The sequence below is a fragment of the Chaetodon trifascialis genome, chromosome 15 (genome assembly GCF_039877785.1).
Source record: "Chaetodon trifascialis isolate fChaTrf1 chromosome 15, fChaTrf1.hap1, whole genome shotgun sequence".
Taxonomy (NCBI): domain Eukaryota; kingdom Metazoa; phylum Chordata; class Actinopteri; order Chaetodontiformes; family Chaetodontidae; genus Chaetodon; species Chaetodon trifascialis.
The window spans coordinates 10,407,449-10,430,304 of record NC_092070.1 but is presented as its reverse complement, the minus strand read 5'-3'; the positions used below and the strand labels follow the sequence as shown (position 1 = coordinate 10,430,304).

Here is a 22,856-nt window from a genome sequence, read left to right as displayed (position 1 = left end):
AACAGTTACTTTCCCTGAAGACAATGATGTTTTCCAAATAAACACACATGAAAACACACACGCACTCAGTTTACCTCGGACTGCTGGAGATGGAGACAATGAGTTCAGCTGTAATTTTAAGATATAATAATAATAATACACAACTGCTACCTTTGGTCAGCTACAAGCAGCATAATGCTTAATGGCTAACGAGCCGCTCGCTAAGCCCCACTTCCTTCCACATCCAACACATTCCCACTCGCAGTTTACAAAATAAAACAAGAGAAAGTCAGACAAGGCGTCTCAGATCTAGTTGGTGACCATAGATTCAAATTAAGCTAATGGTAACTCTGTCTCTGGGCGACTTTTTAATGTTTCCAGCTGACTTTTAAGAACAAGAACCCTGTAAATGGGTCTTACATAAGCAGTTGATGACTACATATGCCTGCATGATATCATTAGGCACAATTGCTAAAAGGCTGACGCTAAAGATACATGTTGCATGTCTTGGGCGGCTGGCTTGGGTTGCTGGAGTGTCTCTAAATCCAATAAACAGTAAGGCAGAGCCATTAACATTACCATAAACTGAGCTTTTATGTGACCTATAACTGGACAAAATAGTATAGTACCAAATGCTGTTTGACCTTGAAAGTAATGCTAGATTACAACTGCAGGTTGTAAGATATGGAGGCAAACATGCTAACAACTGCATGTAATACATTGTTTAATACGGTCTTATTTGCTCTTGGGTTTTGTTTTGTTTTTTTTTCGAAAGGCTAACTAAAAAAGACACCACCCTCCAGACTCTTTATTTACAGAGCATTGCTCTTACTACAGCCCCATGCACATGGCCCTAAAATGTGGAGAAATCCAATGCTTGAAAGGCCTGCTCTGCCTAGTTACGGTTGCTAAGCTATGATTGGACAATTTCTGCTTGGGGGCAGGGTTTACAGTCAATGAGACGTGCTATCAATGGCCGCTATGTGCATGCGGCTCTGCACTGATTCTGTAGTTAGTTAGCTAGCAAAGAAGCTAGCTGTTGTTGTTGGTGCGAAAGGAAAAGATGAAGGGAACATGGAGGCTGCAGTGAATGACAGCAGAGCGCTGCATGAAAAAGGGAAACTGACAAAAGCAAAAGAATCTCTTATTTATTTCACTCAGTGGATCTTAAAAAGGCTCAAGAGGGGAGCATGACGGAGGAGCTGATTGGATTTATTTCACACAATCTTTCTCTCTGGCTTGCTCGCTCTCTCTCTCTCTCTTTCGCTCTCTCATGCAGCCCAACATGCATTTTCATTAGGCAAACATATTAGACACACTTTCACACCATCAGACGTGTGCCTCCACAATCAAGATGCACTTCTTTCTCTCCGTGTCGCCCGTTCATTCACATGCCACTTCCTCTCTTAATCAATCTGTCAGTCCTCCGCCCAATCAATGTCCAACACACACACACACACACAAACAGCCTTAGACACATTTTCATTTTGCACACACATTAGAGACGCCTCCACGTGATCTCTGACCTCAGGCCCTCCTGAAAGTGTCCTCCCTTCCACGTGACAGTCCCACAAACACACATTACTTCTTCAGATTAGAGCATCACCGACAGAAGCTTTAACTTTCTATGAAATTTTCAAAAAAGTGGAGAAATTTTTGAAATTTAACTCACCAACACCAGAAATCATATTTATTCTGCTGCCAAATGAGGCAACACACATGAGAAAACATCTCACTTTCTATATCCACACACAAACACACACACACACACACACCCTTTTCCCGGGGCTGTGTCTGCGGACATCTAAGTCATAAATCACAGTTTTGACATATTAACATCACGCCAGAGTCATGCCACATCACCATATGTCCTCTCTCTGCCCCGGAGTCCTTCCCATCTGGTAAAACACACCCACAGACACAGAAACACATTTTAACACACATGCACACAAATACACACCTAGACTATGCAAAGGCAAGGGTGAGATATGCATTATAATGCACACATCCGCATTACAAATCCCACAGACGCATACATATATGAAGACATAAATAAACTGGTCAGTCAGAGCAGTTGGAGAGTTAGTCTTAGTCCTAAAGCCACGTGTCAGTGTCCCTCGCTGACTGTGAACATATCCAGTCCACTTCATTTGCAGTACATTTGTGTTCCTCCTCCTCTCTCTTCCTCCAAACAGTTTATCTTTCACTCTCTAATTTCTCTGTGTCTTCCAACTTCTTCCTCTTGTGTTGCCTGCCCTCTTCCTCCTCCTTCTCCTCTTTTTCCCTCTCAGTCTCTGAGCGCTGGCCAGAGGCGTGAGAAGGTTCCAGCTCACTGAGCAGAAACCCTGCAGTCCTCCTCCTCCGCTCTTCAAGAACCACCCGGTCTTCCTCTCTTCATTCTCTTGTTGTTCAGCCAATAACCGAGGACAGAGCAGCAGAGGGAAGTGAGAAGAGAGAGAAACAGAGCCTTTGCGATTTCAAACTGCATTTCTCATGATGCTTTTCCCTACAAGTGCCCTTGACCCCACCCTCTGCCTAAAGACACCAGGGTCATGAACCACATAGTAATCAGGCTTCTAGAAGTTAGTAATATACCTAAACTGTACATCTTTTCATGTTTCAGTGATTAAACTCAGAAACAAATGGACCTCCATCAAACCTACACCACCTGTTGGAAAGAAAAGCCACAGCAGCAGCAGCAGCAGGAGCAGTTTTTTAGGTGTAGACCAGTAAGATAAGTAGTAGGTGAAACTTTTGCCACCTGCAGGCAATGAGTGTGTTTTCTTTTAAATTGCTGCTATGTGTGTGTGTCATGTTGAGGGCACAAAACATAAAGAAAACGCAATCTATGCTATAGTAATATTAAGCTTTTGCAGAGACTTCCTGCCTCCAGATTTAGGTTATCATCATCAAAAATAACGAAGAACAGATTTTAATGATTGATGATGATTAGCAGATTTCATGGTTTAGGAACCCACAGCACCTGCTTCAGTGGCACAAGCAGTTGTCCACTTAAAGGCACAGCACACACTTTGTCAGCTTGCTGAGGAGTTTGAGGTGTGCAGCCTGTCGACTGCAACTCTTCATCGGACAGCTCACTCCTTCTTGTTCCATTGGACACTTGATTCGTTTAAGAAATGATAAAAATGATCAGTATTTTTTGTAGACACATTTTTGATGAAAAATCGCTTTTAGCGCTCACCTCCCTACAATTTGTGTTTTCAATAATGTAGAACTTCCTTTATGGGATGAAACACTGGACACAATCCAGACATGATTTCCTCAAATTGTTGTTTGACAACATAGTATGTCTCTCTGCTATCATCCTCACTCACTGTCCTCTAATTTGTTGTCTCCATCAATACTCCCTTCTATCTTTCCCACTGCTCATGCTTTCCTTCTTTCCACTCTTCTTCTCTCCCTCCGCCCACTGTCTCTCACCTCTTCCCCTCTCTCTTCTTCCTCCTTCCTCTCCTGTCACTCCTCCTCCCTCCTTTCTCCAGCTTCCCTTCCTCCCTCCCTCCCTCCCTCTCTCACCAAAGGTGAAACGCTGTACTTCTCTTCCTGAAGTCATTTCTATGTTAATGAGTCTCCTTGTGAGATAACGCAGGCAGCAAAGGCCTCGGACACACACACACACACACACACACACACACACACACACACACACACACACAGAGCAAGTGAGAAGGATGATAGGACCTGTCACTGCTTTCTCTGTTGATCTGTTCATGCAATTATTTAATTATTAACTGTAATCCTTCTTTCTCCCTCTCCCTCTTCACTCCTCTCCCTCTCTGTTTGTTTTTGATCACTTTAATTCCTCTGTTTCCTCCTCTGTTTATTTTGTAGTCTGTCCGACAGCCACCAATTCCGTCAGCTAAACAGCCAGTTGCTCTGTCAGTCAGAGCGTCACTCACTCCATCTTTAAGTCACTTACAGCCTGACTTCCAGTCAGTAAATCAGCCAGTCACTTAGCTATGGCACTCAAACACTGAAGCAGACTGACACCAAGACAGTTTAACTAAGCATCATTGTCCACTCGTCTGGTCTTTTGTCTGGTCTTGACAAACGTGCGCATAGGACAGACACAACGAGAGACGGAAATCTATCTGTTTCCTGTATAATTATGTGCATGGGTGTGTTCATTCACACACAAGCATGCACACTGGACTCCTTGATCCTCATTCATTAATGAACATGTGTGCATGCTCAGAGAGAAAAATGGAAAGTAAAAAGACAGAGAGAAAAGCTGCCAGTAAATAAGCAAATCAATTAGAGTGGGGGGATCCATGCATTTATTCATCCCTGCAGTCCTGTCATCCTATCATCTGTATGGGTCTCCAGTGACGAAGACGAGCTTCCATTTATTGCTGTTTAAACAGGCAATACAACGAGCTTTAAAACAGTCGGACCTGTTCAGCCGCCTGCGGCACGCACACAAGCACGCGCGCGCACGCAGACAAGACACTTACACATGTTCATACGATGTGCATACACAACAGAGTCACGTGAACAGACATGAACAGGCATACGCCTATATGTACAGTACATGCACACACACTCCTGCGTCCACGTGCACACGCTGTGTGTGAAGTGAACTGTGAAGCTCACACCGCCTTGTGTGGAAGCCTCGCTGGAGTGGAATCATTAAAAACGGTCCGTGGCTCTTTAAGTGGCGTCTCTGCTTCTCTCCCGGGCGCGATTCTTCACGCATCGCTTGCCAGTCTCTCTCCCTCTTTCTCTTCATATATTTCTCTCTCTCTCTCTCTCTCTCTTTGACTCTTTCTTCTAACTAATCAGCGCGGTGCATGGGGTTGCGCAGGCGGAAGAGAAAGGAGAGCAAAGGGGAGGATAACGCTACGCTTCTCGTCAGCACTCAGGACAGCGCCACAGCGCGCTCCATCGTGCGTTCAGCACCACGGACAGCTCAACCGACGCGGCAGACGCTCCCGACGCGACAGCGGCGCGGCACTGCTCTGCCTTAAAAACCTGAAAGCTGCATTTGAGATAACAGAAGCGGTCGGTTTGTGAATACATCTGATCAACATTACTGTTTTGTTTTTTTGTGTGTGTGTAGATATAACCCAGTATAGAATTACAATGAGTTTGACCACTTGTTAGCTTCTATTAACGCCACTGCTCAATGCTAGTGGTCCAGTTTGCTGACAGACACATAAAGACATTCCTCTGATCAAAAAAAGCTCCACTTTAACTGAAACTCAAAATACCCTCTCCTCTGTAGACTGGAGCCCCCCCACCCCACATTCTTTATAGCCTACTGACGGCGTTGCGGCGGTGGGCGGGACATACAGCACTGACTGCACGTGATTAGCTCCTGATGGGTGCTGTCACTCACGAGCCCAATCCGAGCCGAGCGGTGCGGCCTCAGGCGGAGTTTGAGGAGACGCGCGGTTAGTTTTAGTTTGTGTTGGTTGGACCGAGAGGAGGAGGAGGAGGAAGACGAAGAGGCGGAGGAGGAGGAGGAGGAGGAGGAGGCGGAGGAGGCGACGGCTGTCATTTTTTTTTTTTTTTTTTTTTTCGTTTGTATCAACGGGCACGTTTCTCGGGAGCAAACCCAGGCGGGTGTAGCTGTCCTACAGGCTCCATCGGCAGGCGTCTTATCGGACGGTCTGTCCCGTCTGCGGTTGAACTTCAGCGCTGAGAGAGAGCGAAGAAGGCTGTTTTGGACCAGAAATTTGATTTATCCCGAGTTGCAGTTATTTTTTGGTGCCTATTTAAAGCCCGTTCAACTTAAATAGCCGCGCTGCGCGTCTCTCCACTGCAGATAATCTATGAAAAAAAAAAAATGAATTCGTATTAGCGGCTGCGTGTTTGGACGAGTTTCCGTAGCCTATGGACATCGAGGAGGAAGGAAAAAAACATGTCAGTGAGTCAACAGCTGGAGAAATCACACGACGGAACTCGGTCACCGTCCACTCTCTCTTCATAGCTGACGTATGGGCTTTATTCAGTCGCCCATTCATTCAGCGGGCCTAATTCAGCAGGAACCTGAACAAGAATAAATCCACTGTACCGCCTCATATTTTGGCGCTGCTGTGACAGAAACTGTCGAAAGAGGAGATCTTTCACCGGTCAGGAGAGCCAGCGGTGAGTGAGGGGCGAGCCGCCTAAACACTGATGTTTTAGCGGAGTCACATTAGAAATCCTCTCCCTTGACTTAAGCTGTGCGGTGACATCAAGTGAAGAACACAAACTAACCCCCATTTTTGTTGTTGTTTTAAAGATGGAGTCCCCCCACGCTCCTGGCTGTTAACGGTTAACAGATTAATAAGGGTGCTGTTTTGGGAAAGCAGCAGCAGAAGTTGAAGAAGAGCGATAGGAAGGAAGGAAGGGAGGGAGGGAAGAAGGAAGGAAGGAAGGAAGGAAGGAAGGAAGGAAGGAGAAGAAAAAGAGAGACAGAGGGCAGGAGAAGAGGAGAGAGAGGAGAAGATCTCCAGTTACTGGTGGAGAACGCAGCTCGCCCTGCCAAACCCGGGACTAATAAACGGAAGGAGGGGACGGAGAGGCACAATGTGGCATCGCCGTTTCCCTCCACTCTGACTGAGTGAGGGCAGCGTCGGGTAGTCGGGGACAACCGGTGGTCCTTAAACCCCCGGTGTGTGTGTGTGTGTGTGTGTGTGTGTGTGTGTGTGTGTGTGTGTGTGTGTCTGTGTGTCTGTGTGTCTGTGTGTGCGTGCGCGCGCGCGTGTATGAGGGTGGTGTTGGTGGTGGTGAAAACCGGTTTTTGATGCGCGAGAAAGTGACGTGCCGCCCTCCCACCTTCCCGCCCTTTGCCACGAGCCTCTTGTCAACTCAACGGACAAGGCAGCCAAGTACTTCATTTTTCTCTCTATACCTATAAAATCCCCACATTTTACCCATAGTTTTATTTATTTTTTGAGTGCCTGTCCCCTCACTCTGGCTCTGCAAGTCTCGCGGGATATAAAGGAAATAAAAGGCTGAATCTAAAAGAGAGGAGAGAGGGGGGGGAAAGATTAAGACAAACAGGAGCCGCCTATATGAAGATGCTGATGTGTGACCGCGGCGTCCAGATGCTCGTGACGACGGTGGGCGCGTTCGCCGCCTTCAGCCTCATGACCATCGCCGTCGGTACCGACTACTGGCTGTACTCGCGCGGGGTCTGCCGCGTGAAGAGCAGCGGCGACAACGACACGAGCCGCAAGAACGAGGAGGTGATGACGCACTCCGGCCTCTGGCGAACCTGCTGTCTGGAAGGTACGTGATCAGTCTGACTGACTGGCTTTCCGTCTCTTATAGCGTCTCTCTGCTTATATAGTGTGCACGGACATGTCTGTCTCCGCTGTGTAGCTGTCTGTTTTTCTCTGTCTTTTCCTAGTGTCTGTCCATGAGTGTGTAAGTCTCTCTCTGTCCCCGTTTCTAACTGTCTGCCTCTGTCTATTTAACACCAGAGGAGCATTGGTGTACCTAGTGCGCGTGAGTTTGCCTGTGTGAGTGTGACAGCATCCTATAATCCTTGAAACTCGGGTCTTAAGAAGCTGTCCTTTCCTGAGTTCACTCCGGCATCCTTTCCTCTGCAACATATTAAAGCAGAATATTTATTGATCATGCCTACATTGAGAGTTCTGCTCTTGTTGTCTTCACACTGCATAGTTGAAGGTACAAATAAAGCACTAACAGGCACAAACACAGACAGCTGGCAGTGTTATTAGCCACTCAGCTGCACCTCTAACAAGTACCTGGATCTGCACGCTGTTGCCGGGACTCTTGCACACAGCATTGTTGGGAATTTGTTCTTTTGAAGCCATCTTGTTGTCTTGTTGTCATGAGCCAGAAAATACTAATTTGGGCAGGTTGATGCTGGGATCGGGTATGCACTTGGCAGCCACTACAGTTGAGAGAGACCTGTCGACTTATGCATCGTCATAAATCTCATTGTAAGAAACCAGACATGCACACTGAGCGCTTGAGAATAATGTGTGACTTTGTTTTACTGGAAAGAAGTTGGGTTCTTTCTACTGACTCCTGACCAATGACCATTCCTCTGGAGCCAGAATCTAGTGGCCATAACAAGGACCGCATCTTCAGGCACATTCACATTCAACACACAGGTGTGTCGATTGTTGCTTGTTCCCACTGCATCAGAGCCATTTTTGACGTGCCACAGTCAGGTCAACCCATCAGAAGTAGTGGTGCCGCTTCACCTGTAAGAGTGTAACATTAATGCCAATCTCATATGTTTTACTGTCAGTCAGAAGGACATTAATGTCTTTTCTGATGTGAGTTCAGTGCTATAACCTCTAATATTTGAGTGTGCACACTACTTTTGGCCTTTAATGTGTGGTATATGTCCTTATTTTTCATCCAAGGGATGTGTTTGTGTGGCTGGAAAAGCATGACTGAATGGGTCGGTTTCAGGGTTTTTGTGTTCTGCCACCTCTCCGGTTCATTTACCAGCTCTCTCATCTTGTGGTTATCCGGTGATAATCAAAACCTAAGTCTAGACCAAAATAAAAGTACAGGGTGCAGTGATAATTGGACCAATTAATTAAGATAAGATGCATTGGATAGATTTAAGAGGAACAGTGGCCTTTTTTTCTGATTTTAATTGAACTGATAAGCAGTTAGGACATACTTCATAGCAGCATATGACAAAGCGAATGAAAACACTAATACTGGATTGCGTCACCATGGGAAGAAGTTGGAATTTACAACATTAGTGTGTGTGTGCGTGCGTGCGTGCGTGCGTGCGTGTGTGCGTGAGTGCGTGGGTGCGTGTGTGTGTATCATAGATTTGAGCCTGGGCTTTGACCTTGGCGGCATGTCGTCCTCCTTCTCTTTCCACCTTCCCTGTAGTCTTCCCTGTGGAATCTGGAATAAAGCACAGATGCCATAATACCATTTTAAAATGTAACTTTTAATTTGAAAAGAAATCACCAATCATCAAATCACTGGTCTACAGCATGGAGTTCCAGCCAAATCCACAGAATCCTGCAAAATGAAATGGCTCTAAACAAGACTTGGTAGCAGTTATTTATTGATACGTGGCAGTTTTTTTTTTTACTGGAAGAATGCAAAGACGTAAGAGCTCAATCCAGATTATTCTTGGATGTTTTGGTGGCGAGCTTCCTGCTTAACTATGGAGCTGTTTGAGGGTGATATTTGAATTTAAAAACGAAATTAAATAGATAGATAGATAGATAGATAGATAGATAGATAGATAGATAGATAGATAGATAGATAGATAGATAGATAGATAGATAGATAGATATCAATCCTTGCATCTAGCTCCTTTTAAGACAACAAACAAATGACTGATATTTTTTTGAAATTGAGGGTGAGTTGCGTAAAGTTGTGGTAAATGTAGATTTTTTTTGCTATTGGATGCTTCGTTATGATTTCACACATTATTCACTGGAAACGATTTGACTTTGATCCTCTGAAAATTCTCTGCATAGGGGCAAGTCAACTTTGGTTTCAATTATCATTAAAAAGATACATTGCCTCTGGTAGGGGCATGCATGTGTCTTTCATGGCTGTGCGTGTGTGTCTGTGTGTGTGTGTGTTTCTGTGTGTGACGCAGCCAGACATAACCATCTCATTCTGGGGGGCATGGAAGGCTATTACAGGGCCAGATGGCGCAGGTATAAGGCTTTATTGAACACGCACTCTCATTTACATACACACACAAGTACACACACACACACACACACACACACACTTGTAATTGAATGAATAAATAGACAAATTCTAGGATATTCCCAAGGCACCAAATAAGCACAGCTGCGGGAGCAATACGCCAAGTTAACACAATGTCAGCACAATGTCAGTGCATGCACATGTGCACACGCACACATGCACGCACACACACACACACACACACACACACAGACAGGCTTGCATGCGTCAGACACAAAAGCATGCAGATGCACATGCACTCATTCATGCACATGCACATAAACCATAACACAACTCAAGTGAATAAGTTCTCTTATCTCTTCCCTCATTCTGTCCATCTTATCCCCCCTTCGCTCATTCCGGGTCCCTGGTTGTCACGGTTTTATAATTCATAAACGCTTCATAAATTGACAGGAAATGGATGTCTCTGACTCGTGTACATGTAGCTTGTACTCTGCCTGACATCAGAGAGTGAGTGAATGAGAGATAGAGCGAGAGAGCAGGGTAGAAAAACATCATGTATGCAGTGTTCTTACAGTAAATGTATAGAGCAGTCATGCATATGCACTGTGCGGCATATAGCATGCAGCACATTTTCCAGTGGCACAGTTTCTTTCGCAGACAATATGGAGTGAGAGGAAGAAAAGCCTTTAAGAAGCATCCTATTTTATCAAGAAAATATAAATACGGATGAGCTAAAGGGGGCTATAGTGTGGTGTGTTTGTTTTCAGTGGTGTAATGCTTATTGTATATCCACATACCTTCCCAGAGTCAAAAGAGGAACTAAAGGTAACCTAAGTGCTACACATATAGTTAAAAAAAGAATCATTCCTGTCAACATGTATTTTTCATATTTTTTATATAAAATTTATACACCACAGATAACATAGGAAGAGTATTTAACACCCACAGCATGTTCCCTTCAAAGTAAATGCCTGTACTGGATCCACATGTTTTACAGGCCCTTGTCTTGTCCTCCAGATATAGATCACTAAAAACTGGGTGTAAAAGGAGTCCATGCTACTCTTAGCGTAGTGAGCTTTAATGTGCCTTTTATTCATGATAGCATCTGTGTGGTTCCTCTACCCGCCAACAGTTTGTGTGTGATCAGGTTGGGATTTCTGGCGTGCAGTGAATGTGTTGTTGTGTGTCTGTGCAGGTGTAGTGAGGTGTTAAGCTCCGGCTGTGATAAATGAGCACAAGAAAGCCAGGAAATGAGGAGAGAAGGAAGGGGAGGGAGGTGGAGGATGGAGACAGAGCTTGAATGAAGAGAGACCAGAATGTGCATGAATGAAACAGGGGATAGGGGTGGAGAGGGGTGGAGGGTGGAAAGTGATGGATGAGCTGTGCATGGCCTCTGTTTCAGGTGAATCTCTGGGGAGTGTTTGACCACGCTGGGGATCTAAATGATCACCTGGTAATAGAGAGAAGGAACACGGTTTTAAACTGAGAAATGATCACCCAGGTGGCTGCAACAGGAAGGGGAGAATGAAGAAGGGGGGAGGAGGGGGGAGGGAATGAAGGTCAGGCAGAGAGAGGAGGGAAATGAGCTATGTGGAAGAGTTTGGAAAGAAAAGAAAAAGAACAGGGTGAAGGCAGATACACTGTATGGCCAGAAGTATGTGGACGCCCTTTTCCTCATACCTGTGTGTGCTGTTTTTTGTGGCTTGGGCTAAATCCCTAAGGATAGCACTCAATTATATTTTAGACATTAGTTTGGGGATGAGCCATAGCTGTTTCAAAACTGCAAAGCCCTTGTGCACAAAGCCATATCCATGAAGATATCCATGAAGCCCTCCATCAGTGCCTGACTTCACTAATGCTCTTGTGGCTGAATGGGAGAAGATCCCTGCAGCCAGCTTCAAAATCTCCTGGCCAACTTTCCCGGAAGAGTAGATGCTTTTACAGCAGCATGTTAATGTCCACTGCTTTGGAATGAGATGTCCACACACTTTTGGCAATGTAGTGTGGCTGAATGAGAGAAACAAGCATGTACAAAAGTGAGAGGAGATGAGAGAGGATGAGGGGGAGATTGGAAAGCGATGAATGGATGTTTTGGTAATGAGAGTACAGAAAAAGAGGTAGAGTAGAGGAGGGATGATGAGAAGATTTGAAACAGGAACAGAGAAATGTTTTGGAGAATGAGAGAGAGAGAGAGAGAGAGAGAGAGAGAGAGAGAGAGAGAGAGAGAGAGAGAGAGAGAGAGAGAGAGAGAGAGAACGAGAACATGGGCCTCTGAGAAAGAGCAGACTGAGGAAAGGGGGAAAGGAGAGAGAGAAGAGGAGAGGTGTGCAACCAAGCAGAACCTGTCTCGTTCTCTTTCATCAGCCATCACCGTGGAAACTAGCCTCTTCCTCTCCCTCTTTTCCCCTCTCTCCCGTCTTCTCTCTCCTCCGCCTGGAAAGAGGTAATCAGGGAGAGCGAGAGAGGTAGGAGCGGAGTGAGAGAGAAGAGAGAGGAAGAGGCACAGTCACCCACACTGAGCTGTCAGAGGCGCTCTGAGGAAACAAGCAGTCCAATTTGCTTTGCTTTTCAACTTCCTTTCCTCGCTCTTGCTCACTCCCTCCTCTTCGTCTCCTCTGTTTTCTAGTTGACAAAACGCTTTATATTCGGAGTGAATGTGTTTGTGTGCGCGTTTGGCTGGGTTGAAACAGGCCACTCGCACCAAGCTTTTGGACTGCACATCCACTGATTAGGGATCGCCCCCCCGGGACCGAGGCCGTCCTCACCACAATAACTACAGCATTGGTCAATTGATCAGATGCCTAAAATGACCTGTGTTTATGTTTTACTGGTGCAGACATATTTTCTCTCAGAGGCAAAGGAGAAAATAGCGTGATATTGTTATACCACCAGTAAACCTTGAGAGGAGGTTGGCTAGTTGAGCATATGGAGAGTGTGATTTTAACAAAGTAGACTGTTGGTGGATTATAGGGCTGTCTCAAATATTATTTTTGGGTCTTCAAAGCTTCAGAGTAAATTATCCATGATTATTCAAACCTTTGGTCATTGCACAGCTATCACTTCTTTCCTCAAACTTGCAGTCATTATTTACTTTTATCCTTTGCTATTATTGTAATTGGGAGTCTAATGAGAGACGAAGACAGGAGGGGAGACATCAGTCACTGTCTGTTCTGGCAAGGATAGTTTTCTGCTTGATCTGCACTGTTCTGTGCGCTCGAATCACATGCACATACCTGGTGTTTATGTGTGCCGGGGTTCTGAGATTAAAAAATACTGCAAAGATTGAGTTCAGACAAGGCAGAGTCCAAAGTGACTGAGTGGAGACAGGTCCAGACAGCAGGCCGACAGGGCGGGACCGAAAGCAGGTGGGAATGAGTCACCTGAACACAAACACGAATTCAGGTAGCAGACAAGACAAAAAAAAATGCTGACAAGGTGTCGGCAGGTGAGGCTTGATTGCTTGATTGAGCACACCTGTGCTCAGGAGGAGAGGCGGCGGGGCCCAACCTGTTGGCCACACCCTGCAGTAACACAGACTCAGACAAGACAGACAGGAGACAAAAGGACGGGGGAAAACACAGGAGCACAACAGGAGAAAGGAAAGGAAACTGCACATCTCCACAGCCACAGCTAAAACTTGACTCTTTGGGTGCTTTTCATTACGTTGAATTGTGCCTCCTCATCTCCTCTCTCCTTCGTCGACCCGGAAGTCGCTTCCCCTCCGCCATGATGAAGGATCTTCCAATTGCTTAAATGCACCTGAAGGAGACGAGGAGAGAGGAGGCTTCTGAAGGAGATCAGAGTGAGGATACACCGGAGTAGCCTACGCGGAAGTCTCTTATTATTTAAGGGGCGTGTCGTATGTGGCACACGTTTGAATCATGGCGGGAGCAGGTAAACGTCATCAGTAATTGACGTCGCTTCGGACTGACGCTGTGGAGCGAGGATTTTTCATTTCGGAGTTTCGTCTCTTCCTCGCATCCCTCTTTCATGTCCTTGCTGGGCGGAGCTAAGACGCGAGGAGAGGAAGCGAGTGGAGGAGACGAGGAGACCAATTTACCGAATGAAAAGCACCCGTGCTTTCGTACTAATTAGCAAATATTAGCATGCAGCCTAAATGAAGCATGGCGAACAATACCTGCTAAACAACATGTTAGCATGCTGATGATAGCATTTAGATAGCATCTAGTCTAGTCCAAACCATGATCATTCTCTGGCATTAATCCAGTAACTATAGGAAGGAAAGGATCACATGAACTATTTAGTTAGAGGCATCACATTAGAAAATTCTTATATGGGTCATGTTAGAGGGCACTGACAGATTACTTGTCTTGTCATGGAGTACAGAGAACTTGTTCCTGGGAATGCACTGTTCTGCAAATAAAATATACAAGTTAAAGTTTTACATGCAAAAGACACAATGCTCTTTCACTGAAGATAAACCTGTGAGCAAGATAAGCTTGCTCGCATGTCAGTTAAATTTTGCAGCTTTGACACATTTGCCTCAAGACATCACCTGATTTTCCCCCCCCCCCACCTGTCAAAAACGTGTCTATCTTGTACTGTGCGTGCTGCTTTGATGTCTGAATAGATTTTACTAACCTGGATCTTTGCTTACATCAGAGCACTCTTTGTTGGTTATTATTACTTCAGTTGTCCTTGTTGTTTTGTAAGCATAATTTACAGTCATTTATGGCATTTCTGTGTTTGACCTGTAACTGTGTGTGTGTTGGGGGGGGGGGGCAGAGTTAGATCAAGGACAAACAGCTGGCACCTCATGACCAGCTCGTCACAATCGTGGGGGCATCTGGACACAGTGTTGTTTGTGTTGGTCTCCTTTTTAACCTTGATTTGAGGCACTATTTTTTTTTTTTTTCATCTAGTGGAATATTTCCAGCGTTTAGTATGCATGCCGCATCGCTTGCATGAATTTCACAAGTAGAACTAGACTGATACAGCATGCAGGTATTTATGTTTCATTTGAAATCATACACTACCTTAACTGTTCAGAGTTGTCCACCTTCGATATGACAATACTGCTTGATCATATTGATGTTATGATGATAACTAAAGAGGATGGTGGAAGAAAGACAGTGGAGAGAGCAGGCTGAGCTGCAAAAGTTAGAGATGTCAGAGAGCCGAGGAGAGACTGAGGAGAGTGGAGAAAGAGGTATGGAGAAACAGAAAGTAAGATGTGGCGTAAAAGTAAATAATGAAAGTGTGCTTGTAGCTCGGCACTCTTAAGAACAGCTAGCAGTTAGTCAGGAGTCGGTGAAATGGAAAGTGTTTTGCCTCTACCTCTCGTCTTTTAGCCCTTGGATTTGATGTACTACTGTTTTCATACATAATTTCAATACGTGTGTGTGTGTGTGTGTGTGTGTGTGTGTGTGTGTGTGTGTGTGTGTGTGTGTGTGTGTGTGTGTCTGCTCAGCTGTGTGTCTCATGAACCCTTTCAGACATAGATGCTGTAACATTGTTGGCTGTCTGTCGATTCAAGTCTCGCTTTTTGGCATTCAAGCAAAGATGTTCTGCGATGCCTATATTCAAATGTGAGCAGAAATTATTATTGGAGAAGTACACATTCTTCTCTGCTGTGGTCTTTATTTAGGAATGGGACCTCTAATCATGACATCATGATTTTACACCTTAGATATGATAATCCACTAGATGCACGAGTGTATGTCCATGTTCATATGTGACAGCAGCAGCATACTGGGCACCAGTAGGTGAAATTAACCACATGACTCAGAAAAAACACACAGGCAGACACACACACACACACACACACACACTGGACTCCTATCCCCATTCGCTGTGTCCCATAATGCCTTGCTGTGGTTGTGGTTGCAGCTTCCCTCAGGCCACATTGACCTTTGTGAGGCAGATGTCTCCTGATAGATGCTCCCAGTGTGTGTGTGCGTGTGTGTCAAAAAAAGGGTGGATGATATAGTGTAAAATTTATATCACAGTATTTTTTTACTTGTTAATTTGTTTATTATTGTGAAAAAAGTTACCAACATCCAACCTACTGCTCTGGTTGGTTACTTAGCTTCAAATGATGCCCACAGTTCACGCAGTGTCTCTTGACTGTCCCTCAATATTAAACACTGCAACTTTGCTCCAGCGTGTGGGTCTACAATAAAACATGCTAACACCAAATTCAACAGGTTAACCAGCAAAATAAACAATAAAGCAACATAGAAATGGCAAACTTACAGGTTCCAAGTTTGGAGTCCTTATCGATCCATCCTTGCATTTCAGCTTTGAAGTAAATCCTACTTGAGCGAACTGGCCCTCTTCGCAGTCTGACGTGAAATGCTTAGCACACACGTAGCACAAGAGTTTTCAGTTGTTGTTGTTGTTGTTGTTGTTGTTGCTGTTGTGGGGACATTTAAATCAAGTTCAGCCACGGGATCGTCACGTCCTCTAATGGTGGGAGTACATGCATTTGTGTGTGTTTTTGCTGTCTTGTGTACTTGTACACGTGTGTGTGACTGCTCAAGTTCATCAGTATTTGTATGAGTGAAAGGGTAAATCTGTGTGTGGACTTGACACAAACAGAACCGAACGTTAGTCTTTGTCTGCTACAGCGTACATGTATGTTCTGTAAATCACTTCAAAACTTTGAAACTTTGAAAATTTTGAAAACGCAAGGGAAAATGAGTATTTTATATTTAGATTTTATAGTTTCATGATGGCTCCCCCGAGTTTTGCATTAATTTGAACATCAGCGGTCAATCATCACCATGAACACACGTCTTGTCCTGTGCCATAGCTTGTTCAACGAATGACGGAACAAACATTCACTGGCAAAAGGTACATCGCTAATTAGCTGCTAAGCTGCAGAATATTCAAAAGCATGAATGTTCCTGCAAATCTCTATGTGGTTCGTTTAAATGCTGCTGGTGGTTCTTACTCTTCAGTATCATTAACAGCATGCTGTCAGCCCATGGCAGAGCCCAGGCCCCAGTTTCAGTTTGTTTACTCTCTCACTCGCTATTGTGCAACATCAACTCTCTGGCAGCCTGCCAGCTGCTGTCAATCAAATGCAGACACGACATGCCCCTCCAGCCAGCTGAGACCAAGAAGATTATTTCTGATATTTCTCCAAAGACCTTTTTTTCCACCTTTTTAATAATACGAATCTATGAACAATGCATCCAAAAACACTGTGACGTTATTTTAGACTGCAAAGTTTACCTTGTGATGGAATCTAAGCAGTAAGTAGCATGAGCAACAGAGAGGAAGAAGGTTCTTATATATAAAGAATAATATCATCTACATACTGCAAAACCTTACCTTCTGTACCACCTCATTATTCCTTCTATATGCAGCTCACTATGAAGAGCTAGTGGCTCGATCGCAGTGGTTAGATAAGAAACAGGCAACTTTGTCCAGTTCCACACTGTAAATGTAACTGCTGAGTTACGTTATATTAGTATAAACAATAAGATCTTAATCCAGTGTGCAATCAAATGCTGTTATAATTTCCCCAGAATTCTACTGTGCACATTTAACACTAAAAGTGGCCATTAGGAACAGCACTAGTCCTTTAGCATGAGTGAGATGGTTGTTTGCTGAAGTCTTGGGGAAAGGGCCGTAATCATTGCAATAAGAGGGCAGCAACAAGTATTGTGTTGATAAGACAGTAGGATTTTATTATTATTATTATTATTATTATTATTATTATTATGATTATTATTATTATTATTATTGTTGTTGTTGTTGTTGTTGTTGTTGTTGTTGTTATTATTATTGCTTTATTATTATGTTTATTATGTTCAGCCCATATGTATTGATGGCTCCTTATTTTTACCATCTGCTTGAGTGCCTTGCAATGGATTTAGCTGTATAAGCCACATCCTTGCCATTCTCCATTAGTCATCAGAGTGTTATGATGCAGATTAGGTATTACCATTTGTTTTATATTAAGCAAGGTTGCTGCTTCATCACCCCATTTGATAAATGTAATTTCATATTGTTTTGTTGAAGCTTTTGTGTAATGTTGACATTGAGTGAAAGACATATACTGACATTAGAATAACTCTGAGAGGTTTCAGTGGATTTTCTCTGTTTCTGCCTTCCTCTGTCTACTCTGGAGGTTTTGTCCTGAGCCAAAAAGCTTAGTGATATTCAAATAAGCCATTGCAACCTGGAGGGCTAATATCATTGAAGTTGAGGTTTATAGCATAATCAATCTGAATTAACATTCATTCACACAACACACTGGCTGGGAGACATGGAGAGAGAGAGAGCAAGAGGGAGAAAGGGAAAGGACAGCAGGCTGAGAAGGTGAAAGCGACATAAGCAAGGAAAATGGAGATGTTGATGTAATAGACAGAAGGTTGAAAGTAAGACAAAACTACACAGGAAAGAACAAAAGTCAGGTGGAGGAATAAATCAGTCCAACAGTTTGTTGAAAGCTTGTTGATTCCTAAAAGGAAATATATGCACCTTTTCAAGCCAATCTGTGTGATGCATATTCATGTGCATATTCATATTGTGTGTGTTGCAATGGTTTCTCTTTGATGAGATCATAGACTGGTTGTGACACTTGACATAAGCTTATGTGACAGCTCCTGACTCACTCACTGATACAGCATTTGGAGGTAGCCCTCCAAAACCTCAGTGTGGGCTGAGGGAATGCTGCATGTGACACATGTACACCCACCAACGCTGGCCGATTGGACGGATATTTCGGTAATCAGCGACTGAGTATCACCTTTTTGTTTTGTTTTGGGGTTGTTTTTTTTTGTCATTTCGTTTTGGTAATTTAATGGTCTGCCTCTGCAGAACGAGGGAGAGTGGCAGCGAGGAAAATGGTGTGGAGAGCCAGAATATTTTCACAGGGTTAATTAAGGGTCTATTTCAACCAAACCAGAGCTGGTGATTTTTGGAACGACTAAGCAAGACAGTTTTGGTGAGTTTTATTTTGTGCCTGCTGAGTTTGAGTTAAGTGTATTTTATGATGAGTTAACAAGGCAGTTCAGCTCATCTTAGTTTGGTGAAGGAGAGAAACATGAATTCAGAAGGTGTGTAGTCGTATTTTATAGGTGTAAGGATGTTCACATGTCCAGTCCACATGTCAAAAATGTCTCAGCCAAAGCTGGGCAATCCAATAAATTTGTTATTTTAATCATTTTTAGACATGAATATGCATCTGTATCCAGAGCTGTATCAAAATACAGACAGTACTGGACAGTCATGGAAATTTTAAGGTGCAGTATTTCATCAGAAAAGTTCCAAGAACCCCATTGATGTTAAAGTCCTTGAAAACATCCTGAATCTGCACCAAAAATGATTGACCAGTTTCTTCAGCTGTGACCCAACTTCCAACCAATTTTCATTAAGATCAGTGAACAATGTAAGAATATTTGAATTACACTCATAAGGGACAGAAGAACAAACCGGACAAACATAACCTCTTTGGTGGAGGCACGGTGATAATACTACTTCACACAATGGCAAACAAGAAAATACATTCAAGATTATGCTTGATATTCTGGATTTTTGACAGCAAATCTGTTAAAAAGACCAAAGCCAGTGTTTTGGGTTAGTCTGTCTCACAAAACCATTTGTTCCTACTGAAGATGTAATTCCTTAAAAAAAAGTATATACTTTAATTTCCATCCATCCATCCATCCATCCATCCATCCATCCATCCATCCATCCATCCATTTTCTATACCCAACGATCCCTTTTTGGGGTTGCGTGGGGGCTGGAGCCTATCCCCAGCTGTCAATGGGCGAGAGGCGGGGTACACCCTGAACCAGTCGCCAGTCGATCACAGGGCTATACTTTAATTTGTAAGGCTAAATAATCAAACAGCCGTAAACAGTGCATTCATTGGGGACTATTTTCAGGTGCGGATTAATACACATTTTGTGCCTTGGTAAATTCAAATGACAGGAAAATAAACTGTGTGGATGTGAGCTCCAGAAATCTATTAAACACTTACAATGGGATCAGATAAGTTCATTAAAGAAACACGTGCACTTCTCCTGCTCTGACCTCCAGCCGATGCTCTGCTGAACAGAAGGGCTGCAACGTTTTTATTGCTTGTTTTCAAGGGTGAATGAACTGACAGTGAGAAACTGAAAATACCAAAATGATTCGGACATGAGGTGATTATTTTGTTTTTTCCACTGCTTTAGTGAAGGTTTTTTTGTTTTGTTTTTCAAATCTGAACATGGGTCAGATCAGTGGCTTTTGTGGTGCAACATACAAACTGTTGCCTTGTTTTTACATTATTTAAGTTTTTATTTTCAAGCTTTAATTGGAGTTGGCTCCATGTGCTTGTCCTTTTGACAGTAAAGCTACAGTATTTCAGTTTATACTTTAGGCTACATAGCTCCATATACACTGCCTCCGTGTGTGTGTGTGTGTGTGTGTGTGTGTGTGTGTGTGTGTGTGTGTGTGTGTGTGCGTGTGCATGTGTGTGTGTGTTCCTGGTTATTTTTAGCAGACCATCTTTGATTTCTAGAAAGTAATAGTGTGATGGCATCCCACTGAGAGACAAATAGAAGCAGCCATCTATCTCTCTCTTTCCTTCACACCATCCATGTGTGTGTGTTGTGTGTGTGTGTGTATGTGTGTGTCTTATTGTTTTAAAGAGTCCCTGTGCGCTGTTTGTTACTCACACACTATCATGATGAACATGCTGACCTGGAGGTCCAACACAACGGTCTTAATGACTCTCCCTGCGTGTGTTGGGGGGGCGGGGGGCATGTGTATGTCAGTGTGTGTGTGTGTGTGTGTGTGTGTGTGTGTGTGTGTGTGTGCGTGTGCGTCGCTTCACTGGCATTTCATTGCATGAGGCCGTTTGGTGCTCTATACATCAGGATGGTTCGATACATTAAAAGGCATGAGGTAGAATAAATTTGCGGGCCGACAGACACGAGGCTGAGCTCTGACTGATGATGCTTTACACCTTCATGCATCCAGCAGGAACAGCCAATGCTACAAATACTTTATGTGACTCCACTTAAACCAGACCACATTAAACAATAAAGAAAGCAGTACTCCATTTTTTTTATTATCAGCAAATCCCACGAAAAGGCTGAAACCCACAATGAATTGACCTTACTAACAAGTGTTGTCTAAAGCTAAAGCCTGATGTCTCATTCCTCTGCACCACAGAGCTACATAGCGCCCAAATACTATTTAAAACTCATCAGTGAGCCACACTGTTGCATTGGCTGACATATTTTACTATTAAGATGAACATGAGCACTGTAGTTAGTCCACAAGTACCATTCTGTTGCCATAAATACTCACCAGTACAATATGTATTAATCCTGAGCTGTAAATAGTCCCAATAAAAACACTATATTTACTCATTTTAGTAAGTACTTTGGGGAAATTACTCAAAAAATGAAAGTACATAGCCTCTTTAAAAATATACTCACTCACTCTCACTCTTCAGGAGCGGACACATTGTTGGTTTTGGCTGACTGGCTCTCAGGCTTATTTTTTAATAATCCTCAATTAGTGATATTATCTGTGTGGTTTAAGGCTGCAGCTCATGATTATTTTCATTATGATGAAATTGTTGATTATCTTCTTGATTGATTTATTATTTGTGTGGTCCATAAAATGTCAGAGAATTATGAAAAATGGCCTCACAAGTTCTCGCAACTTCAATCCAACAAACACTCCAAAACCCAAAGAGTTTACTGTCATGGACAATTAAGGAAACCAGGAATTATTCAGATTGGACAGGCTGTACCAGAAATACCCCAAATGATTCATCATTTCTCAAAGTAGTTGCTGGTTCAATTTTTGAGTGTGGTTTTCCTCCAGTCAGTTTGTAGTATGTGGTCTGGAGACACAAAAACTCGTGCTGCTCACACAGGAGGGATCACCTCTGAGCAGGACTGAGAATGGAGAGATAGAGCAGGCACAGATGTAAGTCAGTGCATACCATCCATTTTGAAATCATGTGGGTTTCTGATGAGCATTTCCTTTGTGCACCAACATTTTCAACCAAACAAGCAGAAACCCATGAATGACAGAATGAAAAGATGAGGATTACAGTGTAAAGACGGTGTGTAAACATGATACTGCGTCATGTGCTTGTGTGTATTTGTTGAATGTAAGAACATTGCAAAACAGACTTTGGTTCATATGAACGTTTTACAGATTATTACTTTATTAAATATAGATATCAAACACTGGATAAATGCCTTTTTCCTCAGTCAGGATCTCAGTCAGAGGTTAGTCACCATCCCTGACTGCATGAGCTGCATGAATCAATTTATGAATGATTTTCTGAGTGTGGGTACTGGAAAGAACCTCTTCATATGCAAATAAGCAATTAGGTCGAGTCGTTCGTTGTTCATCGGCAGCCTCTATCCTCCCATTTCTCTCTAATTCTACCGTGTCGTTTTACCACCAAACCGCTTTCAACCGCCACTTCCTCTCTCTTCATCCTCCTTCATCTTGCTTTCTCTCCTCTTCCCCTTCATCCCTCCTCAGCCCCCAGCCCCCCCCCCTTCTCTCATATCCCCTGTGGTGTTGACCATGTGTGAATGGGACTGAATGATGGGTGGGAATTAAGCTACATGGAGTGTACACACACACACACACACACACACACACACACACACACACACACACACAAACACACGTCCACATGCACACACGTAAGGGATGCTGTGTGTGTGTGTGTGTGTGTGTGTGTGTGTGTGTGTGTGTGTGTGTGTGTGTGTGTGTGTGTGCGTGCGCGTACATGTGTGTGTACTGAGGAGGATGAGTCACTCTCTGCCCGACACATGGCACGCTTGTAGGAGACTGCATCCTAGTCAATACATCACAAACATGCAAACACACGCACACACAGATACACACACACACATGCATACCAACCGACATACACGATATAAAGGCTTTTACTCACATGCATGATTGATAGTGTGCATGTGTCAGTTTAATGAGCTTGGTTGATGTCTGTATTTTAGTGTGTGTTTTTGTATTAGAGTGGTAATTGTGTGTGCGTGCGCGCGCGATAAGGCTTTTCATTGGTGTTTTCCACACACACCCTGAAGGCTACAGCTCTGTCCTGTATCATCTGTCATCTCTTTCTCTCTCCGCTGGTTCTTCTGCTTTTGATGTACAGTATATTCATGTACATGATTACTTATGTTCACTCTCCTGAAAATGTGATTTGATGCAGCACAATCAAGACGTTGATTGATTATTGACAAAAAAAATATTTAAAACCAACAATCCAGCTCCAATACCTGTGTTTTCTT

General features: G+C 43.6%; 1 protein-coding gene across 2 annotated transcripts in view; it reads left to right on the top strand.

Annotated features, from left to right (window-relative positions):
* The first annotated feature begins 5,392 nt into the window (after nt 1-5,392).
* cacng3b (calcium channel, voltage-dependent, gamma subunit 3b) overlaps nt 5,393-22,856 on the top strand; it is a 31,504-nt gene continuing 14,040 nt past the window's right edge. Inside the window, exons 1-2 of one of the 2 annotated variants that reach the window (XM_070981210.1) lie at nt 5,393-6,090; nt 6,227-7,218. In XM_070981210.1, coding sequence (XP_070837311.1) covers nt 7,002-7,218 — 217 coding nt within the window. In that variant the 5' untranslated portion in view covers nt 5,393-6,090; nt 6,227-7,001. Of the gene's footprint in view, nt 7,219-22,856 lie in introns of both variants that reach the window. The other variant, XM_070981208.1, reaches the window with a different exon arrangement.